The sequence below is a fragment of the Alosa alosa genome, chromosome 20, assembly GCF_017589495.1.
Source record: "Alosa alosa isolate M-15738 ecotype Scorff River chromosome 20, AALO_Geno_1.1, whole genome shotgun sequence".
In the NCBI taxonomy this organism is placed as follows: domain Eukaryota; kingdom Metazoa; phylum Chordata; class Actinopteri; order Clupeiformes; family Clupeidae; genus Alosa; species Alosa alosa.
In genome coordinates, this window is record NC_063208.1 from 17,654,651 (window position 1) to 17,679,650 (window position 25,000).

Here is a 25,000-nt window from a genome sequence, read left to right on the forward strand (position 1 = left end):
CACAAAATGTTCTCAACATTTACAGTAAATCTTTTTTTTGTTCCCCAGAGCATTGTGTGTGGGGAAATCACCAAAGCATGCTGGGTAATCTGAAGGGGAGAGAGAGAGAGAGAGAGAGAGAGAGAGAGAGAGAAAGAGAGAGTAGCCCTGTTGCCGTTGCTACTGGTGCTGCGGCTGAGATTTTTTAGCGCATGGGTCCCTCATGGGCTAAACACATTTTCGCCAGGAGTGCACAGACCTGGGCAGGCGGAAGTCAACTGGAAAATCCCTGTTATGCCACAAGCACGGTTTGCTCTAGTGCAAACAAGGCAAAATGTTTTATTTTTTTCTTTCCATGCTGACAGCCATGTGCCATGCTCATTCATACAGTCCGACTGCAGCAAGCACATGCATCAGAAACAGAGAGAGAGAGAGAGATGTCCATGCATGCATGTGCACAAAAGAGACCTTTGGAGAGAGAGAGAGAGAGAGACTGGGAGAGAGGAGATAGTGTGTGTGTGTGTGTGTGTGTGTGTGTGTGTGTGTGTGTGTGTGTGTGTGTGTGTGTGTGTGTGTGTGTGTGTGCGTGTGTGTCTGTGTCTGCCTGTGCATCCCTGAAAGGTCCAGGCCTCGGTGGGCCATGTGCAAGCCACAGTGTTTAATGTGAATGTCAGTAGCTATTTGCCCAGAGCGTGCATCACGGCTGAGTCAAACACATATTTGCATCACGGCTAAACCTCCCCTCTGTCTAACCATGTCCCCCATCACCTGTTCTGAAGTGACTTGATTTATCTCCAGCATTGAACAGCACTACAAAGACATGTGTCGTACAATAAATCACTGAACTATAAGGCATTACAGTATGCATGGATGATTATCCTTACAGAATAAAGAAGAGAATAATAAATCATTAAAATGATGTGTGTGTGTGTGTGTGTGTGTGTGTGTGTGTGTGTGTGTGTGTGTGTGTGTGTGTGTGTGTGTGTGTGTGTGTGTGTGTGTGTGTGTGTGTGTGTGTGTGTGTATGTGTGTGTGTGTGTGTGTGTGTGTGTTTACATGTGTGTCCACATATGAGCAACCCATCCTGCTCGTCTGCTTTCTAATGAATGTGTGTTAGTGTGATACGATGCATGAGTCATGTACTACTTGGAGCATTGGGCTCGTCTGTTGCTCCAATTGCACTGTTTCTTTGACAGTGTGTATCACCAGGCAAGTGAGTACAGGGGCTGGAGCACTGTTTCTGGGGAAGCTGTCGTTCAGATACCCAAGATTCCTCTCTGGTGATGGGAGTCCAAAAAATGATTAGACTATCAGCTGATCAGGATCATACATCTCAATTTTCCAAGTCATCTAGCATTGCATTCATTTGCTAAAGGGATTTGTTGTTTTTGTCTTTTATAGCTGGCTGATGCCAGTGGCATAAAGGGTATCTGTCTGATACAAGATTAAAATGTGGCTCCATTAGGCTTTGGGTATTTTCGTGCAAAATAATTCCTGGTTGTGCAGTCCAAAGGATGACTGATTCAAATCATCACAGCCACAAATTCGATTAAACTTGTGAATGATTCACAGTGACATTTTTCCTCTGCACGGATCAAGCCACTGATCAAAATAATTGATGACATGCTGTCAATCAGAATTCAGGACAGAGCCCAAGTCGGACTACTCAGACTAATATCATGTTACACTATCTGTGTACACATTTATGTGCATGTACACTGAACTAAGGTGACAGTAACAACAAAAACATGGCCCTAAAATCTGGGCTAATCTTGGTTTCAACAAAGATAAAAATAAATAAGCATGGCATGCTCTGTTTTCCATGGTCATAATATGAATTAAAAAAATAATAATTTATTGGTGTGAGTGAGCAAGTATGAATGTCAGCAGTAGCCCTCACACGCAGTTATGATTTGTTGCTGCAAAATAAAAAATAAAAATACAGTAATCTTATGGCACAAATCCCAGTTGTTCTAGCCAGGAAAGTGGTGATGGTTGATGAAGATTCAAATAACATCATATGAAATATGTATAATGACGATTATGAGCAAAATTCTCGCGGTGTAGGCTACAAACCCTACTGTGTGCTCTTTCGCCTCTCTAGGCTCTGATCTTGTTCTTGTTATTATCAGATTGCCGGACCAGGCGCATTAGCAGAATGCGCATCTAATATGTTCCTATTAGCTATGAACATAGTCCTGACAGGCTGGTAGAATGGTTCCCGAAGGCTCACAGGCAGATGAAAGGCAGGGGATGTAGTTATCATCAATTAGGCAATCACCGTAAAACAACTCGCCGGCAGAATCTATTTCCCAGCTTCCCACGAAACCGCTCATTTAGAGGATAGGCTAGTGTTTGTCCCAATCGAATTGCGGCGCACGGCTTATCGTATTTCACAATAGACAAGACTGACCCATCATTTTTGGCCGTAGCAGTGATGAACAATGAAGACAACACACTGTTACAAGCTTACCTGCCACAAGGCTGTGGTGCGACACCTCTACGCAATGATCTCCACTTTCACTCCAAGTCACTTCCCTCCTGTCATTGAGTTCTGCGTTTTCGCTCTACTGTTTGAGACGAACGTTTGAGCGACCGGCGAGAGGATGACTTGATCACTCAGTGTTTATATTGGTTTAGGCATAAGCTGCTCACCGCTTGTACTGCTGCTGCTGTTGCCATGGTTATTCATTCAGCCTCTGGTAGCCTACGTTATGCAGCGCAGGTCGGATCAGTTATGGCAGCCCGCTTGGCACAGCGTTTCCCATGTCTGAGATGTTCAATCTCCCTAAGTAATGCGGCAGTCGCGTGCCTCCGTTTATCTCCCGGTTTGTCCGTGGCACTTATCTTTCCGTGTGGCAGTAGATGCTCGGATGGCTGTATCCTCGCCGTTTACTGCTGCACTGTGCGTACTACTGACGGACTGACGTCACACGGTCGCCGGAGAAAATAAATGTTGAATCCTTTTACTTCTTTCAGGTGATCCTATTCGTCGGAGATAACTTTTATTTTGACAGCCTGGAAGGTCATTAATACGCAGGGGGTATGAAAATGGAACATTTGTAAGCATCTCAACTGTTTGACATCAGTAGGCTAGCACTTTTTAGTTCCACAGTAGCATATCCTCCACGTTCTCTTTAAATTACAACATTAGGCAATATCCTCTCTGCCATATAGAGGTTTTAATGCCATTGCACCTGAGGGAGTGAGCGTGAATGTTTTTGGGAGAAACACAGTTGAACTTGCAGTTTACTGCTGCAGGTGCTTCCCCCCCTCTCTCTCTCACTCACTCACTTTCACATCAACAGTAGGCTACTATGTCTTCTTGCGCAGCACAGTGGTCAGGTGTGTGTGTGGCCATATACTTTTCTATTTGTCTTGAAAATTGACCTTGAAATGAAGCAGCAAGATAACTGGGTAGACCATATACGAATTACAGCGTTGTCATAGGGGCTGTATGTTTAGCCAACAGTCTGACCACCTGTGAGGGTAAAGACTATGTTCTGTTTGTACCTGTTTGCACATGGTTGGACAGGCTTCAAATATCTGACCCTTCTAATGCCAGACTGCTATATTAGCCTATCAAAGTGCCCACATTGAGGTGGAACTAGTATTGCAGACGAGCCCCAGACATGAAAATAAAGACAGCCAAAATCCATTAATTCAAAATTTATACTTTAAGAGCATGGTGGTTTTTAATATCATCCCGGTTCATTTCTAAGCAAATGTTATTTTGCAGGCTGCAGCAGCTATTTCACTTTGAAGGGTCTACTCTCTACTCAGTTCAATAAAAGGAATGTTCCAAGGCCAAAGAGAAGAATATCCTATGGATTCCACTGATCATCTGCACACTGTATGTTTCAAATAGGGTGTGTGCAACTGAGCTTGGTTTTGACAAATGAATTGATTCTGTTTTCAGTCTGTATTTTTTGTTGTAAAGACTTCCAGGTGGTAGTAGATAGTATCCCATAGTATTACAGTCCCTTAGCTAGGTGGCATCATTGATGGTGGTTAGTGAGGTTGCCCCTTCACCGCAAAGCAATTTTGGAACCTGGATATACAATGTGCTGTTGCTGTTGTTGTTATTTTAGTATGCAGCAGCTTAAAGTAAAATTCTATTAAACCCAGGCACATTTGGCATTCTCTGCCATATTTAATTTCTTAAAAGGTTTGACCACACACATTTTTAGAACATCTTCAAGACCTTATATTACTCTACATGGTGGAGTGTATGCTGCTAATCATATCCATGGTCTCTCTCTCCACACTGACAATGTCACCTGAGGGGAATGGATGTCCCTCCCCCACCCCACCCCCCGCCAAAGGAGAAAGGACTTATTGATTTTCATGTAGAATGGCTGACCCAGATGCTCATACTCTTGAACAAACAAGCCAGAGATTTTAATAAGATAGAAGCTGCCCTCAGTGGTAGGACACACACATATCCACACACACACACACACACACACACACACACATACATGCACACACACCACACACACATACGCACACACACACACACATGCACACACACCACAAACACATACGCACACACACACACACACACACACACACACATGCACACACACCACACACACATACGCACACACACACACACATGCACACACACCACACACACTCAAACTCAAACCACTTTAAGCCACTTTTGTTAGTAAAACCTTTATATCATCTATGTGATTTCATACAGTATACATTACCAACCTTTTTCCAGTGCCACAGGAGAAGTTCTTACAGTACATCAGAATCAGACTTTTTTTGTGCATACAAGGTTAGAATGAACTAAGAAATACACAAGTTGGTAGCAAATGACTTTTTGTTCTCAATTTCCATTGTTCCAATGGCTTCCAAAAACTGAAGGTTAATGTTGTTTTGACACAAAATAGACACCTGACGTAGACCTGAGTGGTCGAAACGTTGTGTATCACCCACCATTAAACTGGGAGCTTTAGACACAGTGTGCGGATATCTTTTCTTTTGTTTGACACAAAATAGTCACTTATCATTTGATTGGTGAGGCAATAGACTATGGGGGCTTCCAGGTTAATGGCAGGTTAGAGTGAAGTTGTGGTTTGAGCTCACTGAGGAAAGAGGGAAGATAACCCTTTCACAGGAAACCACAGACAAAAGAGAGGACTGCCACTCAACTAGTCTCTAACCTCTGACCTCTCTGTCTGACATGCTTACTGGGGCTGTGTAATAGGTCACTTGCTGGGAATCACAGCTTCATAGAATGCATAAAGCTACCCAGTTTTCCTCTCTCTCTCTCTGTCCCTCTCTCTTTCTCTTTGATGCTCTCAGCGATGGTGTACGTGTCTGTCTCGGCCTCTAATAGTACGTTCATTAAAAGCAGGAGTTCTCAATTACCCTTCTGACATATGATCTCTATTTAGAGCACTTAGTGAAAAACGGTATTGGGAAAATACTTCTGCTCTTAGGTTTCATACGCCTCCCTGGGATGAAATGAGAATTGATTTATGTACCAAAAGCTGAGCTGGTGATGGTAGGTTGCCACAATTTCATTGATGCCATTTTTTGTGTGTTGCCTTTTTGTCTGTTTTGTGTCACAGGGTCACTTCAATCTGCAGTTCTGAATGTGAATGGCTCCTTTTATTGTAATTATTGCAAGTGATTATTCGGTAAGTGATCAGGGAAAAAAGGAGTTGTCTAGACAGACTTGTACAGGCACATCTATACCCTAACACAAAAAGTGATTATAAATGAGATTGTATCTTACTTTATCAACTAAGCATGCAGAAAAAAATAGTCTGTATAGACAGACATAAAAGCACGTCCTATTAAAATATTTAGGACATCTTAAAAAATGAGACTGTATGTCACACTACTGCTTATACCCATTACTTCTAATGGTTATATTCCTGTATATGTTATGTGAGTGAGCTTGCTTGCTTTGTGTTTGCAACCAAGCTACTTTTTACACAAACCTTATCTTACGATGTCAAAATGATAAATGCCTCTGCACCTTCTCAGTCGTCATAAGAGTTTTGATACCTGTAATTACGGGGAGGATCAAGATGCAGCAGACATTTTTATGCCATGAAACAGGTGTGTCTTCCTTTCTGGCATAGTGTTTTCTTTTCACGGGGGGGGGGGTCTGAAATGACATAACACTGGATGTAAGTAACCTCATTCATTTGAAATGTATTACACTTTGCTTCAAGGCAGACAGGTTCCTGTTCAAAAACACTTTCACGTCTTTCGAAATTATATTGTAGGTCTTACGCTAATTAGAAGGGGTAAAAGATAACTCATACAAAGTAAAGATGTAATGTGAAGCTTTGATTCTATATCTCTTTTCCAGGAAAACTTATTGTAAAAACAAACACTGTCTCCACTACATGTTATTATTGTGTCATCTAACTATTTAAGTCATCAGTTTCTAATTGTCAGTAATAACATTCTCTTTTCATTTTAGACAACTTTGATCATCTGAGACATTTGATACTAAAAACTGAAAGAAATTGGAGTTATGAAACTTAGGAGGAGTAGGATAGGAGAGTCCTTCAGAAGCTGTACAAAACACAGGTATTGCATTCCACAATTGCATAAATCCCAGTTATTAGCCTACTTAGATAATGATACCAACTTTTGTAAATAATACTGTAGTCTCGTTGTCAAGGCAATACAAAGGTATATGTCTGACTATATTAAATGTATAAATGTAAGAACAAGAAAAAAGTAAGAGATAAACATAGCATTCCCGACAAACAAACTATCTTAAAGTACGGACAGCCCAAATGTATTGTAATCTGCCATGCTTGGTTCACCGTGTCTTTAATCTTTCCTCATGCTAACCTGTCCTCAGGTGAGCAAACATGCCATGGTGTTGCTCAAGCCTCTGTCTTTTACACACACACACACACACACACACACACACACACACACACACACACACACACACACACACACACACACACACACACACACACACACACACACACACACACACACACACACACACACACACACCCCCCACACACACACACACACACACACACTCAAGACTGATGAACACACATTCTGGGGCCCCGCACCATGCCGCGTGCGTCTCAGGCAAGGGCATCCCCATAGCGCAGCTAACCATTAGCAGAATTACACCCGCCCCAACACATGTTATTAAGAGGCTACCGGCACAACAGCAGGGGGAACAAATAAGAGCCCAAGCAGAAGACAGGAGGAGAGCAGCATGCCTGCAGGCCTCAGAAGCCTTTAAGTAGCAGTCATAAAACCACCAGCCGTCACCTCCCCCAGAAGGGCCTAGCCAATGGGATGCTAACGAACAAGTGAAGTTGGCCCCCTCGAACACCCCCTTACCCCCGACCCACACCCCTTAAGCAAAAAAATAAACGTGACTGCACGCCGTGAAAAAGTTTGAACATCCTCTGCACGGGTCACCTTCGTCAGTCCTGGACATGAGCCCTCCCTAGGACGGACTCAGGGGAATTTCTGCATCTCTCGAAAAAGGCATCCCACTCCTCGGGCGCTCTCCTCCCTGACTCCATCCGCTTGTCTGCTCTGAAAGGCCCTCAAGACTGCTGCCGCTCCTCGTCTCCTCTCCTCTTCTCCCGTAGAGGGATTTCTACGTCATGGCTCGCCACTCTTTCCTCAATGCCAGGTAAGGAACCCCTCAATTTTGGCTCATCCGGGGAAATGCTCTGCTTTAGAGTACATTTTTGTAGTGCTCTCTGAGAGGGAAAAAAACTCTGAAAGGTAGGATGTGAAGTGTGAAAGTTTTAAATGTCACCAGCTTACCACAGTGCTTATGTACTGGAAATATATCAGGTGTCCAACTCTGGAGTACATTCCCAACTATTTTGTGCTCACAGGATGTGAAACTTAGTATGTCTGCACAGCTATACTACACTAATGTTGGGTGCTTTCCTAACTGTTTTTTCCTCATGGAATCTCCCCACACTTCATAATGCATGATAAAACTGTAGCTTTGCTGCAGTGGAAACCAGATTAGGGTCGTGTGTGTCAGTTCAATAGGACTTTAAACTGAGCCTGTTGGAGAGCATGGATCTCACATTCCTGTTTCGCAGCAGGCTTACTAAACTCTGACAATATCAGAAAGACACTAGACAAGGCCACAGTTTGGATAGAGGGGGAAGCTGGCTTGAGTTTTATCTGTTTTTTCCATGCAAACAACTGTTGGCAAGGAGTTAGTGTCTTTGGTTGTCAGTGATCAGAGGGAGCTGTGAGTGTGTGCGGAGGCCGGTAAGACAACCAGTCACTCAGGATGCCCGTGGGTGGAACTCAACTCACCCCCTGATGGATAAGTCTGGGAGTGGACTGGAGAGCTACGAGCATCACCTGGGGACAAATGCCCCTCACTGGCATCTCTTAGTTAATGTTCATCACATCAGGGCAAGAGACAGAGAGAGAGAATGGGGGGGGCTCTATTCATTCTCACATTCAATGTGGTAAAAAATAGTTTTTTGCAGGCGTAGAATAACACCATGCCATTTTGCGTCAGGCTCTGTGGTATTACCAAATATCTATTGGTTGCCTTTGTTTAGTATTGTTGGCAAGTTTTCAAAAGTCAGAAAACCTTTTGGTCCATCTAAAATCATTTAACCACACTACTAGTAAAAACAATACATTTTAACCTTCTGTGGCTTTCATCCTGTCAGACCTCCCTCATCATATCAGTATCTAAAAACTTGAGGTAATCATTGATGTGTGGACAGGAGTTGTTCAGCGTGGCTTTCATATCACTTTCATTATGCCCTGCATGAAAAGGGAGATTGCTGCTCGTGTGGGTAATGTGTGCAGAGTGGCGGTCAAGGCCGCATTATAAGAGATTATAAGAACTGGCAGATCTCCCAGATTCAGATAACACCACCCGCCATAATCTGAGCCTCTCAGGCTGCGAGGGCTCTCATTTGGGTAGGGTGGGAGAGAGACAGAAACAGAGAGATAGAGAAAGATAGAGAGAGAAAGTGAGAGAGATGAAAGGTTGAGTGAATGATTCACATTTTTTAAAAATTTGAGATGGTAAAAAACCAAGGGACAAAGTGAGGTTTTCTTTTATAGTATGACAAATAAATAGATAAGTAAACATAGAAAGAAAGGGAGGGAGAAAGGGGAAAAGAGAGATGGGAAGAGTTACTGTAAAGAGAGGGGGGAAGAGTAGAGATTGATGGAGATGATAAAAGGGTGCTGGCCCAACCTTAAAAGGGAGGCAGTGGCTCCTCTTCCCCAGTTAACATGTCTCTGATACTGACAGCCTTTTGATCTGGCGAAACAGGTCTTTGCGCACGTGAGTGTGTGTGTGTGTGTGTGTGTGTGTGTGTGTGTGTGTGTGTGTGTGTGTGTGTGTGTGTGAAAAGGTGAAAGGAGAGGGAGAGAGAGAGAGAGCGAGAGAAAATACTTTTTACATTTCACAAAAGACACTTCAGAACAATACGTCTCCTTAATGTGTGCTAGTGAAACTGGGTAAATGTGGAGAAGCAGGCCACAGTATCTGTTCAGGCCTGATAAATGGGAGTGAGTGGCAGGTTTATTTTCCAGGCCTGCTAGGGGAGTCCAGCTCCAGTTTGGGTAATTAAGACAAATGAGCACACAGGAGCCCGGCCAAAAGAGCTGGCCTCTACCCCAATCCTGACCAGCACTGGGGATACACAGACTCACTGGTACACACACACACACACACACACACACACACACACACACACACACACACACACACACACACACACACACACACAGAGTGTGAGACCTAAAGTACTGTCTGATTCTTGATATGGGCCTGGTCGTACTTCAGTCATTGGAATCATTGGACCGCATTCGGGGATGTTGGTGAAGACTGAGACTTGAGACGATACAGTAATATGATGCTGCAAACGGACACAACCTTGCAATGATATTGATAGTTATTACTCATTTATTTCTAATAACTTTAGTCCAGTATAAAACATGAATATTTGATCAGTATTTGTATTTATATTAATTGATACTATATAAAACTTTTATGTAATTTGCACTTATATAAAAGTTTCAGGATAGCTCAGGTGTCAGTTTCCCCAGCTCAGGTGACACACACACACACACACACACACACACACACACACACACACACACACACACACACACACACACACACACACACATACACACAAATAGAGTGTGAGACCTAAAGTACTGTCTGATTCTTGATATGGGCCTGGTCGTACTTCAGTCATTGGAATCATTGGACCGCATTCGGGGATGTTGGTGAAGACTGAGACTTGAGACGATACAGTAATATGATGCTGCAAACGGACACAACCTTGCAATGATATTGATAGTTATTACTCATTTATTTCTAATAACTTTAGTCCAGTATAAAACATGAATATTTGATCAGTATTTGTATTTATATTAATTGATACTATATAAAACTTTTATGTAATTTGCACTTATATAAAAGTTTCAGGATAGCTCAGGTGTCAGTTTCCCCAGCTCAGGTGACACACACACACACACACACACACACACACACACACACACACACACACACACACACACACACACACACACACACACACACACACACAGGGGCTATCAAACGTCACATCAGACAACATTTCTCTTACACTGTGACAACTGTATAGTATAGAAATAGTATAGAGATATCTGCAAACTAGTGTTTGTAGGGAATACATGCAAATGACAAGTGATGGTTCACAAAGCTTTTTTGCACCATAAGGGCATACTTACTCCCAAAGTGCACATTAGAGTTGTAGACAAGGTCCCAATTACTACAATTACTCTCCCTCTTCTAAGTCTCAGAAGCTTGTCCTTTCAACGATGTTTTTTCTTTTTCCGATTCACTCACTTTCTTTCAGTCTGTCCACCCACTTGATCTCTCTCTCTCTCTCTCTCTCTCTCTCTCTCTCTCTCTCTCTCTCTCTCTCTCTTTTTCCATTTCCTCGATCCACCCAACAGTGTCTTTTCACACAACACACCTCCTCACCCACACCACCCTGACTTTCAGGCCCCCCAAAAACACACACACACACACCCACACACGAACAAACACACAAACAGACAGACACACACACACACACACACACACACACACACACACAAACACACGTCCCTTCCAATAATCCCATGCCTCCTACCATCAGCATCCTCCTCTCCCTTGGACTTTCCCTGTCTGAGAAACAACAGACCACCTCCACCCCCTCTCTACCCCCTGGGCACTGGGCCCAGGTTTGATTGACACCCCATCTGCTGAAGTGATGTGCTGGGGATGGAGATGGAGGCAGTAGAGACGGACCAGCGGCTCCCTGGGAGCTCTGGAGCGCGTCTGGGGGGTAGGAAGGCCACGGCTCTACTGTGCAGGCCGCGTGTACACAGACATTACCTCCTGTGCAGGGCGGCCCAGCTGCTGAGATGGGCATTAGTCATCCGTCCTGACAGGCAGCCGCCATCCCTGACACCTCGCCAGCTGCAAGTCATGCTGGACATGAATAAATAACAAGCCGTGAAATGACCCACACACACACACACATGTACACAACGCATATACAGTATACTCTCTCTCTCTCTCTCTCTTTCTCATTTTAGTTCTGTATTTGTGTCCAAAATTCAGAATAAATATACATGAGGACAGATTTGAAAGTGCACGGATTACATGCATACAGATATGTACATATAGGCATATTTACACACATTCTCTCTCTCTCTCTCTCTCTCTCTCTCTCTCATACACACACACAACACACACACACACAGATGAAGATGGAAAGAACAGGTACCAGAGCAAGAAGGGTGTGCGTTATAGAGCTGCAGTGTGTTCAGCCCTGAGGGTCAGTTCAGATGTGTGCTGTTGATCCAGCCTCAGACACCCAGACACAATCGCCCAGAGGCAATATCTACACACACACATGCGCACACACACAACACACACACACACACACACACACACACACACACACACACACACACACACACACATACACACACACACACACAAACACCCAGACACACACACAGAGAGAAATATTCCTACAGAAAGAAAGACAAATACTGTACACGTTGATAAGAATTTGCTTCATTTTTTTACTGCAAGAACTGTTGTACTGATAAAATAGTTATAATTTTTAAAGTATTTCCACATGGACCCCTATACCACACAAATACACTGCATTAAGATAAGCAGGTGTTGCGATTAGAAATAAGAACTATAATATTCTTTTAAATTAGTGTGAAAAGGAAATTGCAGTTGTTCCCGTTTCTTCCTGCTACTCGTATTGTGTGATGTTTGGTCATTTTATCATTTCTAACTTAATTTACATCTCATTGCTTTGATGCCAGAGATACACCAAAGATATAATGATACACTATATCAATTGATACTTGTCATGTATTGTATCTTGACTGTTTGCATATGTGTATGTCCATTACTAGTGTTTGTACTATGCCATAGTAAGAACTACTTCCTGTGTCCACAGGAAAGGCCCGTGTCATCGGGTGATGTCTCTGTGTGTGTCGTCCACCATCGTCCTGCTCTCCCTGCTCTCGGCTCCTGCCCTGGGACGTAAGTTAAACTAATGTCACTTTCTTCATTCATCAAAAAAACAAGAACAACAGTGCATTATTCCTTAGAAGTGTCAACAACACAGCATAATAAATAAACCTGACACAGTATCCTTCAACCACTATGGCCTGCATGACAGTGACCAGTATTTGCAACCTAAAATACATGATGTTGTGCTGAGAATGCAATAGTACTTCACTGTTGGATCTCCCTGACCAAACTGTTCTGTTCTGTGGGTATACTGCATTGCTACACTGGTGTACAGTAACTATTTACCTGTATATACCATTCACACATAAATGCTGGACTCTGCAGTGTTACCAGGCACTGATAAACAAACATCACACCCCACAGTAAATAAACAGAGCAACGAGGTCTGCTTCAGCCCAGGGGCTTTTTTTCAGCACCCTCCCTTAGTCATAGATGTGCATGGTGTGCACGCGCCAAAAATAGCTCTGGTGCGGCCATGAGCATAAGATTATTACAGATAATCTCTGCACCCTGACTATGATGATGATGATGAGGAGGGTGAGGATGATGCGTCTCTTATAATCTGACACACTCAGGTAATAAATCAGGCAACAGGAAGTGCTGGGGCTTACATGGATGCACTTAAAATTATCCTGCAGGGCTTTTTCCCTCCCGTCGCATATAAAGCCACGCAGTGTGTGGTCCATGCGGATGGTGGGAAACCTAGAGAGAGAGAGAGAGATAGTGAAAGAGAGAGAGAGAGTGAGATAGAGAGAGAGAGAGCAGGCATCTCTGTGGGCACCCAAACACATGGCAGTGTACCAAGGCCCTCTCATTTGTGCTGATGAGCACACCGTGTGCATATTAAAGTGTTTGCCATGGGGTGAATGGTTAACAGCAGAAGGGGGCTGTATATGTATGCTTGTATGTATGTCTGCATATATGCAGCAGTAAGCAGGGAGTATACCTGGAGGGGAGACAAGGAGAAGGAGGAGGAGAGAGGGGTGTGTATTTCTATTTGTCCGCAGTGTACCATAGCCCATTTTTCCCCAGGCAAGTGGAGCAGAAAAAAAGGGTTCCAGATGTGTTCTCTCGTTACCCCTCCGAACCAGCTGAGTCAGGATATGGGACTATGAAAGAGGGGAATAGCTTCTGGTTTCTATTTCATTAGACCAGCTTCACGTGTCCGCAAATTTTACCGTCCAGCTCCATAGAGTTTTTTTTTTTTATCACTTTACAAGTAGGTAGAGAAGTTACAACAAGTACACTCCAGAAATAATGTCAAATTATTTTAGCTCCTCCGGGTGCATCATCAACACATTTTGTAGATAGGATATTTGCTCTATTTAAACGTCTGAAACTTAATTATAGTCTTATATTGTTTAAGGTTGATTATGATAAATTGTTACTGTAATTTTCACATTCAGGTCACAATAAAGACCTCAGAGAATTTATTTTCAAATCGATTGAAAGCTAAATCAATTAAGGAGAATTCCAAAACTGCAGATTCCACACAGTACAGCAATTCTCTGCTTATGAAAAAAAAAGAGATGACTATTTAAGAAAATAGAATCAAAGATCACAATAATCCTCCATGGAACATCGATGACACCTGCTGAAATAAAAATGGTTTGGCCCCTTGTCATTGTTGCATTCCTTGTTTGTTTTCTAACTGGGCTCCAAGCCGACAAAACAGATGAAGATCAAAACTAGGAGCAAAGAAGCTTACCTGCTCATCAGACCTGCCCAAACCTGACCCAGAGGCTCAGAACAATAAATATTACATAGGTTTTTCATCCTGCTAGCAGGGTTAACAACACGCAACACTGCCGGTCTTACACATTGATTAAATGTGGTTTGGTCATGTTTTTGTTTTCCGTAACTGGGGTATCATGAGGCTAGGAGATTAAAAAAGAATTCTTCAAAAAGATGACAAGCAAAATATTGAGCAGTAGTTTATACATGATGAGCACAATGTCATCTGCTTTGGTGGTTTCTGTTCTGTGCAACAACAGACAGCATCCATAAAATATGTTGTTAGCAGACACTAACAAGCTCAGTGAAATGATGAGGCAACTCATTAGGCATTTCATTTTCCTCATGAGATGTCATAGATCGCATTGCCTCTGCTTATTTTTATGCTTGGAATGAAAATAAAAACAAATATTATGTGACTATGAATTATTTATTTATTTGGTTTTTTTTTTTTTGGGGCAGTCTATGCAGAAAAATATGCGGTTTCGGTTTATGCTTATTCTTTTGTGGCTATGGTTGTGCCTTCAATCCACACTGTGCCTCACCTACAGAGTAGCTTTGGCAGGTGGAAGCAGCCAGTGTCATCTGGGGCTGTTTATAGGTGTTGACTGCTGTGTGTGTGTGTGTGTGTGTGTGTGTGTGTGTGTGTGTGTGTGTGTGTGTGTGTGTGTGTCCAATCCAATGTGACATGCTACACACAGTCTCTGGGGAAAGACATGAAAACAAATTAAAGTGAAGAAACCAACCTCTCTCTGCCTTTCAGAGCTGGACATGAACAGACTAGACGGTGACACTGTCTGCCCACCCATGAGAAATGGACAAGATGACCTTCCAGGTAAAACAGAAGCAACCAGAGTAATCATTTATACATGTTTTTTTTTTTTTCTCTGGGTTTACTCAACTTTAAAATTAGATCTACTTGGTTCCTGGTAATTCCAATTACATAAAATTAGACTTATGACATGAAATTATGAACAATCCCTCTTCCAAAGTAATTACTTTTTTTCAGACAACCATTTCATCGTTCCCAAGCTCAAGCTCAGGTTATTAATCACCCATCTTTTTTATTGGCTATGGAGAAGCAAGCACAAAATGAAAGTCATTACATTATATTTATTAAAAGATATTGCATGAAAAAAAGCCTAAACCATAAATAGTTCCTCTTTAATCTTCGGCTTGCTATTTCGCAGTCTGAGACTCCACTGCCTACTCTCCCATGTTTGTTTTGATGAAGAAAAGATGCTGGGACTGCTTAGCTACTGTGTTTTCTTAGACACCCTTAGATCTAAGACCGAACCAAATAAAAAACATTCCGCTTTAGCTAAGCTGATTTTTTTAAGTAGGAACCATTCTAACTCAGCAAGATGTTAATTAGTTTCCAGCGTTTCCTTTAAAGTAAAACCTTACCATGGCCTGAAATCATTTGCATATGTTAGTGCCAGTGAACCGTAGCACTTTAAAATGCCAAAAAATTATTCTCACGTACATGATTTCAAATGAGCAATAAAAACCCAAATGTAAGAAAAGATCCCTGAACATTACAGCCCTAAACAATAATTGTTAATTCAACAAACAAGGCTGGACATGCATTAAAAAACACAGGTGTCTCTCCAAAAATAACTCGCGGGCAGCATTTTTTTAAACGATTTAATGTTTCCTGCGGAAGGTTTCGATCTGATCACCCAGTTCCAGTTGGACGTCATCCCCTTGAAGGGCGTCAGGAAAGTGGAGGGCTCCACATCCCACCAGGTGGCCTACCGGCTCGACAGGGAGGCCAACTTCCAGATTCCAACACGGTAAGCAAAAACAGAACACGAAAAAAAAAATCATAAAAAGAGGACTAAAATACAAAGGAAGGGTGTGAAAACACACACACACACACACACACACACACACACACACACACACACACACAAAACATCCAATGGCACAGAGACGTCCACAACACAGGTGTTACCTTATTACAGGCCTGACCCAGGTGTTGCCGCACATGAAATAGCTAGTAATTGGCTGTGGAGAATAAGGGGGGGACAACATGCCTGAACCTATTTGGTTTTTGCATCCAGATCCCCTCTCGTATGACTTACACCTTGCTTTGGGACATGAACAGACATATTTGATCAGTTCTCCTCCAGAAATTTATTTCCTTTGTGTCCTCCTCCTGTGTCTTCAGTGGGAGGGGTTTGGGAAATTAGATAAGAAGGGCGGGGGGGGTTCGCAAGCATGGCAGCTCTCTCCTGGGCCTTAAGAGGGCTTTCAGGCAATTAGGCTACTGTGAAAAGCATTTCGCTGTAAGACATCAGGGGTGCAAAAAAAGGAGAAGGGCAGTAACCTTGGATGTTTTCGAGCACTTCAATTTCACCGAAATGTGATGATGTTTGTGATAGGGGTACAGAGGGATTTTGTGTGTGTGTGTGGGGGGGGGGGGGGGGCAGGTGATAGAGCTACCTAACTAATTTTCGATGAATCAACACTCTCTAGGGAATTGTGATAATGTGTTATGTAAGTGTTCGTCAAATCACTGAAAAAAAGCTGCAGAGCAAAAGCTTCGGAGTCCCACATCCCCTATACTGTACCATAAAAGAGGATACGTGGACAACTAAGTCTGTCTCCATCGCCAGACACTGCTTGGGCATGGCCTTCATTTAATTTACAGGCCCAACAGGAACCCCCCTCTCTCTCTTTACTGCTGCCCTTGTATCCATTTACAAGCTTCTGGAGCGCTGGTGGCAGCACCCCCCTATAAATAAACCACCCATGGAGTGCAGTGCTCATTAAACATGCCTAGGGGTGCTGCAGGGCGAGGGTGCGGAAGAGACCCCCATCCTCCCATTCCTATCCTCCCCTCAGACCCCTTTCCAGCAGGAAGGTTTTTCATTGATGTCTTGATCTGATCATTCCGGTGATTTACAACTCTGCCGCCATAACGGCCCTATTTATGACACAATCATGAGAGTCACATGTGTGATCTCTGCAGACTCTAGGGGTAAGATGAGGGGCTTTGGTCATGAGAGAGTTCTGCCAGTTATGCTGTCTTCACATTGTATATAAGCAGGTCCTAAGGGGTTCAGGAGAGGAGGCTTGTGATAATGGCCTATTTTTCTTGATTTGTGACATCATATGTCTTCTAGTACCCTTGGCGTGTAAAAATAATTCACAAGACTACTGCCCAACTGAAGTGGCTTCATGGCAAAAAGAATATAGCATACAGTATGCATTAAAAGCTGCCCTAACGCTAGAAGTGGCCTATGCACCGAGAAATATTATTTATTGTGTCTACAGGCAGTCATGTACCTTCAAACACAGTGCGTAGTATTGATTTTCTTCCTATTTCATATTTCATATTCCTATTTCATATTGTCATCTTCCCAGGCTTAACTTCCCTCGCGGCTTCCCTGAAGAGTACTCCTTCATGACCACCTTCCGCATGATCAAGAACACCGTCAACAAAGTGTGGAACCTCTGGCAGATCGTGGACGAGACTGGTGTCAAGCAGGCCGGCCTGCGTCTCAATGGTGACCAGCAGGCCCTGGAGTTCTTCCTGACCACACTTGATGGTGACCTCCAGACAGTGACCTTCCCCGGCCTCTCCGTTCTCTTCAACACCAAGTGGCACAAGGTCATGGTGGGCGTAGAGAGGGACCAGGTCACCCTGGCCGTGGACTGCCAGCCGGTGGACCAGAGGCCCATCAAGGAGAAAGGCTACATCAATACTGAGGGTGACACCCTCATCGGCAGGCTGGATGCTGACTCAAGCACTTCTGTAGTGGTGAGTCGCACTGCAGGGGAAGAAGTAAGAAGGAAATGTGGGAGAGAGAGACAGAGAGAGAGAGAGAGAGAGTGTGTGTGTGAGAGAGAGTGTGTGTGAGAGAATTAAAGAGCAGGAGAGGAGAGCAGGAGGTACAAAAAAGGGGGATGAAATGGGCATATTGATACATACATTCAATTACACACACACAGACACACACACACACACAAACACACAGCAATGCTCTAATTAGCTCTGAGAAATTACATAAGGAGTTGCACTGGGCATACTCAACCACAGTAATCTTGAGTTATCAGTTATTGAAAAGGAAATATGAGGTGAGAACAACATGTCCTAGAACACAGGCAGGTCTGTTCAATCACCACTGCAGCAGACAGTGTGAGTCACCATGTGCATTATCTCAATGGCACAGAGAACAAAATAATATTTATGAAATGTGCTTGTTTCCTCAGTTTGAGCTTCAGTGGATGTTGATTCATTGCGACCCAAAGAGAGCCCAGCGAGAGACCTGCAGTGAGCTCCCACAGACTGAGGTAACAATGCCTGTGTGTTAGCCGCCATTTCTTAAGATTATGCACCCTCTCTGCTGTTTCAGTAAGTAGCTAGTCAGACTATTTTAATACATATAAAGCCTATCCGTCTTTGTGCAACATGACACTCTGGTAAAGGTCATAATGGCTCTTTGTGGCAAATCATTTGACAGATTGTTGAGAATTATGTCTCCAGTTGTTGAATTTAGGAAACCATGTTAATTTGCGATGTATGCTAACCAGTCATAGCTAACCCGTTAAAACATCCGTTTAAAGTTTTAAAGTTACATTGTCACTCAGTGTCTTATTTGTTTCACGCAAATCTATCATGGACCTTTAATTTGGTGAGTCTACATTTTAAATTTACATCATAATGACCAGAAGGCCAAGGGTTACATGTTATGGCATGTGCTTGTCTTCCTTTGGTCATTGTGATCGCTGATCGCTAGTATCATAAACTCTCTCATGCACGGTTATGCTAAATTGCTATATCTACAGTATGTAACAGTATGTTATATTACTTGAGATGTGTGTGCTGTGATTAGTTGTGTCCCTTTTTTGTTTGTGTTTTGCTTGATTAGCTTTAGCATCGGTTCACCTTTCTGCTTTTTGAGCCAATAAATTAGCATCAAAGGGCTCTGTCTTAGCCAGCATGTGGCCCATCCAGCAACAGTAGCATTGTACAACAGTGCTTTTCAGACATGGGGACAGACAGTATTATCTTACCTTCAAATGCACTCATTCCTTAATTGAACTTGACTGCTGAAATGCTATCTGCCTGTTCCTGTTGGGTGCAGTATGCATGCAGTTTGTTCAGTTTGAAATGAATTTGTAAGTAAACTTATACTGTCTGAAACCAGGCCTAGTGCTTTCTCTGACACTCTTTGGTGAGGTGGGGGGTGACGTTTTTTCACTAACTCTACATTGATCTCATTTCTCTCTTGCTTCTTCTTCAGATGTATGCCAATGCTGAGGTATTTATTTTTTAAATTCTCCTTTGTTTTGTGTGTGTGTTCCCTTTATAAGGCAAATAATCTACTTTATTGCTTTGTTGCTTTACGACCTTGTTGCTCTGTGCTACTCTATATTCTGCCATTACCAAGTGGTGCTATGAGAGAGAAAATATGAAAGAGGAACAAGGAGGTATTATACTAAAACAATTAAAACAGACTACATGTCTCTTTTAAAATAAAGTGATATATGTCAGGTTGCATTTTTAAATGCTACTGTCGCACCATTGTCTGACATCTGTCAGCTATTATATGACTAGTAGTGCGCCACTTTAAGTGTCATGTGTCACTGAAATTGCAGCCACTGTAATAAGTGAAAGAAGAAAAATAGACAAAAGCTATGTGTGCCAGCCACATACACCACAACACTTACAGTAAACTATAGGAATATATTAATATAACATTTGTTTAAAATGTTATATAACAATTATGTCAAATATGCATTTAATTGTTGAATATATAATTCTTTGCAAGTTCCCTTCTGACACACATTAAATACATCTACCTAATGTCACATGGTGGACTCTCTCAACCTTCTTGAACTTCAGGACTTCCTCTGTCCTTGGAACATTGTTTGTTTCCAGTAGCTCATTCCAAAAAAATCAACCTCGCACCTACAATAAGGCTGCTCTTACTTCCAGAAGACCGATAGTCATACAAGCTCCCCTGGCTTTCATTCAAGATGCACATAAAACCACTCCTGAATCCAATAATCCAGAAACTGAACTCCATCGTGGTAGACATTATTCCATTGAAAGTGTCCCTCAGGGAACTTTTTTGGTGTACTGTAAGTTGTTTTTTTTTGTTTTGTTTTTTTTTTTTGGGGGTATTTATGGACTTTCTGGGTCCTGTTTCCAAGTAGTTCCTGAGACAAGACAAGCAGCAGTGAGCCTGAACAAAATGGAAATAGGGCCTGGAGCATCATTTAGGCACTGGAGTGCAATTACTGCAGCAATTTCCTCTGTTAACGTCATGCTTTGCCAAATCATAGTGAGCGTTAATCAAATTTTGGAAAACAACAATTGAAAGACTGAAATAAATTGGAGACTGAAATAATACTCTGTGAAATTAGCATCTGGTTAAATACTGACAGATACTTAATTTAAGCCCCAGTGCGTCCTGTTAAACCCACGTAGCAAAACCGACACCCGTAAAACATACCGACAGCATGCATCTTACTTATTGTTAATCCCTCACAAACATCACTTAGTCAGCTCACATACAGTTACAATTTGGATAATATTCAATTGCTCATTCGTACAAAACAGTGTCAACAAATATGCTTTTTAATTATGGGCTAACCTGTGGCATGCCATAGTAAAGGGTCATTATGAAGAGAAGAAGAGAGCTGGTTTGTTCAGGTAGGTGTGGAGAGTATGTGCCATCTGGCCAATGTGCAAGGCGTGTTACAGTACATACTCGACGTTCCCGACCTGTAGTGCGACAATGTGATGTCAAAATGACGTAGTCTCCCCAACCAGCACAGGCAGTGAGAAAATATTTTTATTGCTTATAACAAAATAGGATAGCATTAAACAGCATCTCTTAAACTGTTTAGCTCAACTAAAATCCTATTTATTTAGTTGAACTAAACTATTTTTTTATCTTTAGTTGAACTTTAAAATATGTGTTGCCTGGTCTTATTGTGTTGCCTTCTCCTCAGCCCGATAAGCCCGTGGTCGGCCCTCCAGGCCCGGCAGGACCGGAGGGGCCTCGTGGGCCTCAGGGAGAGGCTGGCAGAGACGGCAGAGACGTGAGTCCCTCAAGACAGTACACACAGCACACACAGCTCTACGCATGGAGAAGACAAAACCTCACAAAATACAAAGACACTCTACTGTCCCTGATGATGTTTTATAGCAATGTGTAGTGGAAAAGACTCAGCTTCAAAGACTTACTGTTTATCGTCCCTGATGATGTTTTACAGTGAAGGGTCAGGAAACATTGAAATTAAAAGGTAGTTTACTGTTACGGATGATATTTCATTGCCCTGTGTAGAGAACAGAGGAGAACAGCAACAGAGCCAAATTTAAGCACAGTATGCTGGATGTTATCCGTAACTGCTATTACTGATGTCTGTTTTATTGTGATGTACTGTAAGGGAAACATTGCAGTTCAGTTCAATGTCTTTTGTCTCATCAGTCCATTACTGTAGCGCTGGCTAATGTAAACTGCCATTGTTACCCTTCATTGAAACCCATAAAACACTTGAAACCTGTTACAAACAATGTCTAGTTGCTCCCTTGTTCGGCAAAACATTAGTGCAATGTTTGGACCCATCTTCTGTAACTGATTATGCAACACATGACTAATGCAAAACCTCTTCTTCTTCTCAGGGTCTTCCAGGCACTCCTGGTAACAATGGGGCAACTGTGAGTATACAATATATCAATCTCTGCCAAGGCCCTTTTTACAGTAAATGTTTAAGTAAACTGATACTTTCAGACCTCTGGTCCTCTCTCTCTCTCTCCATCTATCTGTCTCTCTATCTCTCTCTCACTTACTCTCTCTCTCACTCTGTGTGTGTCTCCCCATATCAGTATCAGTGCAGGTAAATGAAGTTGGTTGAATTCACCTTTGTAATAAATAGGTCGGTACATCCTCTGAGGCTTGTCTCATTTGGCCGTTGTGACAGTAGTGGAATCGTGGGAAATGGACAGGCCATAATTGATTTAGCATGGAACAGCGCTGCGGCATTGTAACCTGGCAACAGTGAAGGTGACGGAACTGTTTGCCCCTTCTGTGTGTGTGTGTGTGTGTGTGTGTGTGTGTGTGTGTGTGTGTGTGTGTGTGTGTGTGTGTGTGTGTGTGTGTGTGTGTGTGTATGTATGACTCAGGGAGCCAAAGGAGACCAAGGGGAGATTGGCCTGCCTGGACAAAGAGGTGTTCCTGGCCTTCCTGGATCGCCTGTAAGAAAGAACCTTGTTAGACGTGTCAAAATGTTAACATGTGATCCATGACCTGTATAATGCAATACTGTTTCAGTGTGTATGCTAATGCAGCATAAATAGGTAGATGAATCTGAATGCACACTTTTAATAAACTTTTTTTTTGTATTTTTAAATGTCACAATATTAAATAATTTAATTAAAATATTTTGTATCCATGTTGTTTCTTCCAAAATAAAAAGTGTCCCTACCTCTTTCGTAGGGTTTGATGGGGCCAATGGGGCCGAGGGGACCTGTGGGTGAGAGAGTAAGTCATGACATCTCTGTCTGGTCAGCCTCAGTCTGTTGACAAGACTATTTGCTTCTTCATCTCTTCTTAAATACCTCTGTTTAGCTTTGAGCAATGCTGTGGATCCAGACTACTTTGATATATTCTGTGCTGCATAAATATAGCGCAGAACAAATATATTGCTGTTTTCATCAAAGAACAATGATTTTGTTGGTGGGAAAAAAAATCTTACTGAAAATATTGTTGGTAACATTTCAATGTGATTAGACCATTTGTTTTTCTTTGAACACAGGGACTACCTGGTTTTCCTGGCCCTGCTGGACCTGCTGTAAGTTGGCACTATTCTTCAGATTTCCAATCACACCGAACACAGCTCCAAGAGTCCCAAATCAAATCCAAAAACATCAATAATCCATTCCACTGTGTGAACATGCTCTACATACAGGCAGATGTATTTCGAGTGAGCTGTCACTATGTGACCCAAGATATCAGTCAAATTTGACTTGGATCTGGCCTTGACCTGTTATATCTGTGACACATTAGATACCCTTTCTCTAGCAGGAAGTGCCATAGCTCAGACTGACAACAGTGATGATACATCACGCAGCAGAAGAAATGTTGTATGGTTAAATACTGCATTTCTCACTCTTATTTTCTCTTCTTTTTTCACAGGGAGAGCAGAAGCCTGGACCTCCTGTGAGCTTTTTTTTTAATCCAAATGTCTTTACTACTAAAAATCAGTGTCCAGATGACCTCTGGACTGTGCTATGTACTTTATATGCACTGTGTACATTATTTGTGTGTGTGTCCGCACTCTCTCACAGGGCCCCCCAGGGAAACCAGGCATTCCAGGAGATGAAGGCAACATCGGACCTGAGGTTTGTGCTTAAAAAGTAACAGTAGGCGACTATACATTTGACCAGCGGGTTTTTTCCGTGGCTTTGGTCATCGTGTGATCTTCATTGCTTCCCTTTTAACCTCACCAATTCATCTCTGCAGGGCCCACCAGGCCCCAGAGGAGCTCTCGGTCTGCCAGGACCCCCCGGCGTCGCCGGACCACCAGGGCCAGCCGTAAGATCCTATCTTCCTTGTTCTTATGCGTGCATTCGCTTTGAAGAGGCAGAGGCGGTCAGGGGCTGTTTCTGGACTCTGTGTCTCCATCATTCCTGTTGCTAACTTGGCAGAGTGTGCCTGCCACCAATGCTAACAGTGCTTACATTAGCTGAATCCAGAGGCTGAAAGAAAATGCACAGTTCCTTAAGCTTGTGTGTGAAATCCATAAAGTGGAAAATGTCAGCATGCTGAATAACAGTGTGGAAAGCTACCTTAGCTGATGTGGACATATCTTCCTCATTTTTCCTGTGTTGCTTGCTGCTATGGCAGCAGAATTGAGGTAAAACGTTAACAGCATGCTCTGACATCATGAGGAAAATGGAACAATATGCAATATTGTGCAATGCCAGCTAGCCATTAATAACTTGAGACCCTCGTGATTTGCTCTGCACATGAACTCATCACAAGGTTTGTATTGTGAAATGCTGTACTTTTTCCTCCAATTCAGTGTTTGTGAACCTTCCTTACTTGATTATTCCTACAATTTACAACATGGACATGTTGAGATTTTAATTGGGGAATATTAAATGAGCTTGCTTCATTAGTATAATCCCTTAACATAATAATTTCTGCCTAGTAACTCTCATCACATGTATGTCATCCCTCCTGAGTTTATGCTGTTTTATCTTCTTTCTGCTTCCAGTTTACAAAACCTAAGGATGGCTAATCAATCTCCTTCACGACACACAAATTGTGAACTCTCATGAACATATGACACTGTCATGACACATGAACCCTAGCTCTAACCCTAACCCTAATCCTAATCCTAATCCTAACCTCTAACTCTAATCCAAACCCTAATCCTAACCCTAACTTGTAATTACAAAAACCGAATGTCACTTAATAACAGAAGCGTTATGTCATAAACGTTTATGACTTGTTTATGACACATTCATGACAGTGTCATGTCACTCTTATATTGTCAAGTGAAGTGTAACCAATATTTCTCTTCCAAGTCTGGTTAAAGTAGTGGTGTAAAACTGGTTGAATTATACAGTAAAGTGTGTTCAGTGCTGCCGCTGTAGTTGCACAGCTCTATTGAGCATCCTGTACATGGCTCTAATGCTGGGGAGTGTCCTTGGGGCTTGCTGGGACATAGAGGGCATCTTGGGCTATGGAGCCAGAGACT

The 25,000-nt window shown here is 42.6% G+C and overlaps 2 protein-coding genes across 6 annotated transcripts in view; one reads left to right on the forward strand and one right to left on the reverse strand.

The window, feature by feature from the left end:
• fam135b (family with sequence similarity 135 member B) overlaps positions 1-2,913 on the reverse strand; it is a 61,548-nt gene extending 58,635 nt beyond the window's left edge. Inside the window, exon 1 of one of the 2 annotated variants that reach the window (XM_048229363.1) lies at positions 2,635-2,913. The gene's annotated coding sequence lies outside the window, so the exon portion shown is untranslated. Of the gene's footprint in view, positions 1-2,452 lie in introns of both variants that reach the window. The other variant, XM_048229362.1, reaches the window with a different exon arrangement.
• A 4,491-nt stretch (positions 2,914-7,404) lies between these two features.
• The window catches only part of LOC125284824 (collagen alpha-3(IX) chain-like), a 32,019-nt gene continuing 14,423 nt past the window's right edge, over positions 7,405-25,000 (forward strand). For 3 of the 4 annotated variants that reach the window (XM_048228952.1, XM_048228953.1, XM_048228955.1), the window contains exons 1-15: positions 7,405-7,633; positions 12,462-12,547; positions 15,036-15,107; positions 15,939-16,068; positions 17,645-18,041; positions 18,494-18,574; positions 19,528-19,545; positions 21,245-21,334; positions 21,918-21,953; positions 22,419-22,490; positions 22,732-22,776; positions 23,051-23,086; positions 23,431-23,454; positions 23,583-23,636; positions 23,758-23,829. In XM_048228952.1, the coding sequence (XP_048084909.1) occupies positions 7,605-7,633; positions 12,462-12,547; positions 15,036-15,107; positions 15,939-16,068; positions 17,645-18,041; positions 18,494-18,574; positions 19,528-19,545; positions 21,245-21,334; positions 21,918-21,953; positions 22,419-22,490; positions 22,732-22,776; positions 23,051-23,086; positions 23,431-23,454; positions 23,583-23,636; positions 23,758-23,829 (1,242 nt within the window). In that variant the 5' untranslated portion in view covers positions 7,405-7,604. The remainder of the gene's footprint in view (positions 7,634-12,461; positions 12,548-15,035; positions 15,108-15,938; positions 16,069-17,644; positions 18,042-18,493; positions 18,575-19,527; positions 19,546-21,244; positions 21,335-21,917; positions 21,954-22,418; positions 22,491-22,731; positions 22,777-23,050; positions 23,087-23,430; positions 23,455-23,582; positions 23,637-23,757; positions 23,830-25,000) is intronic. The other variant, XM_048228954.1, reaches the window with a different exon arrangement.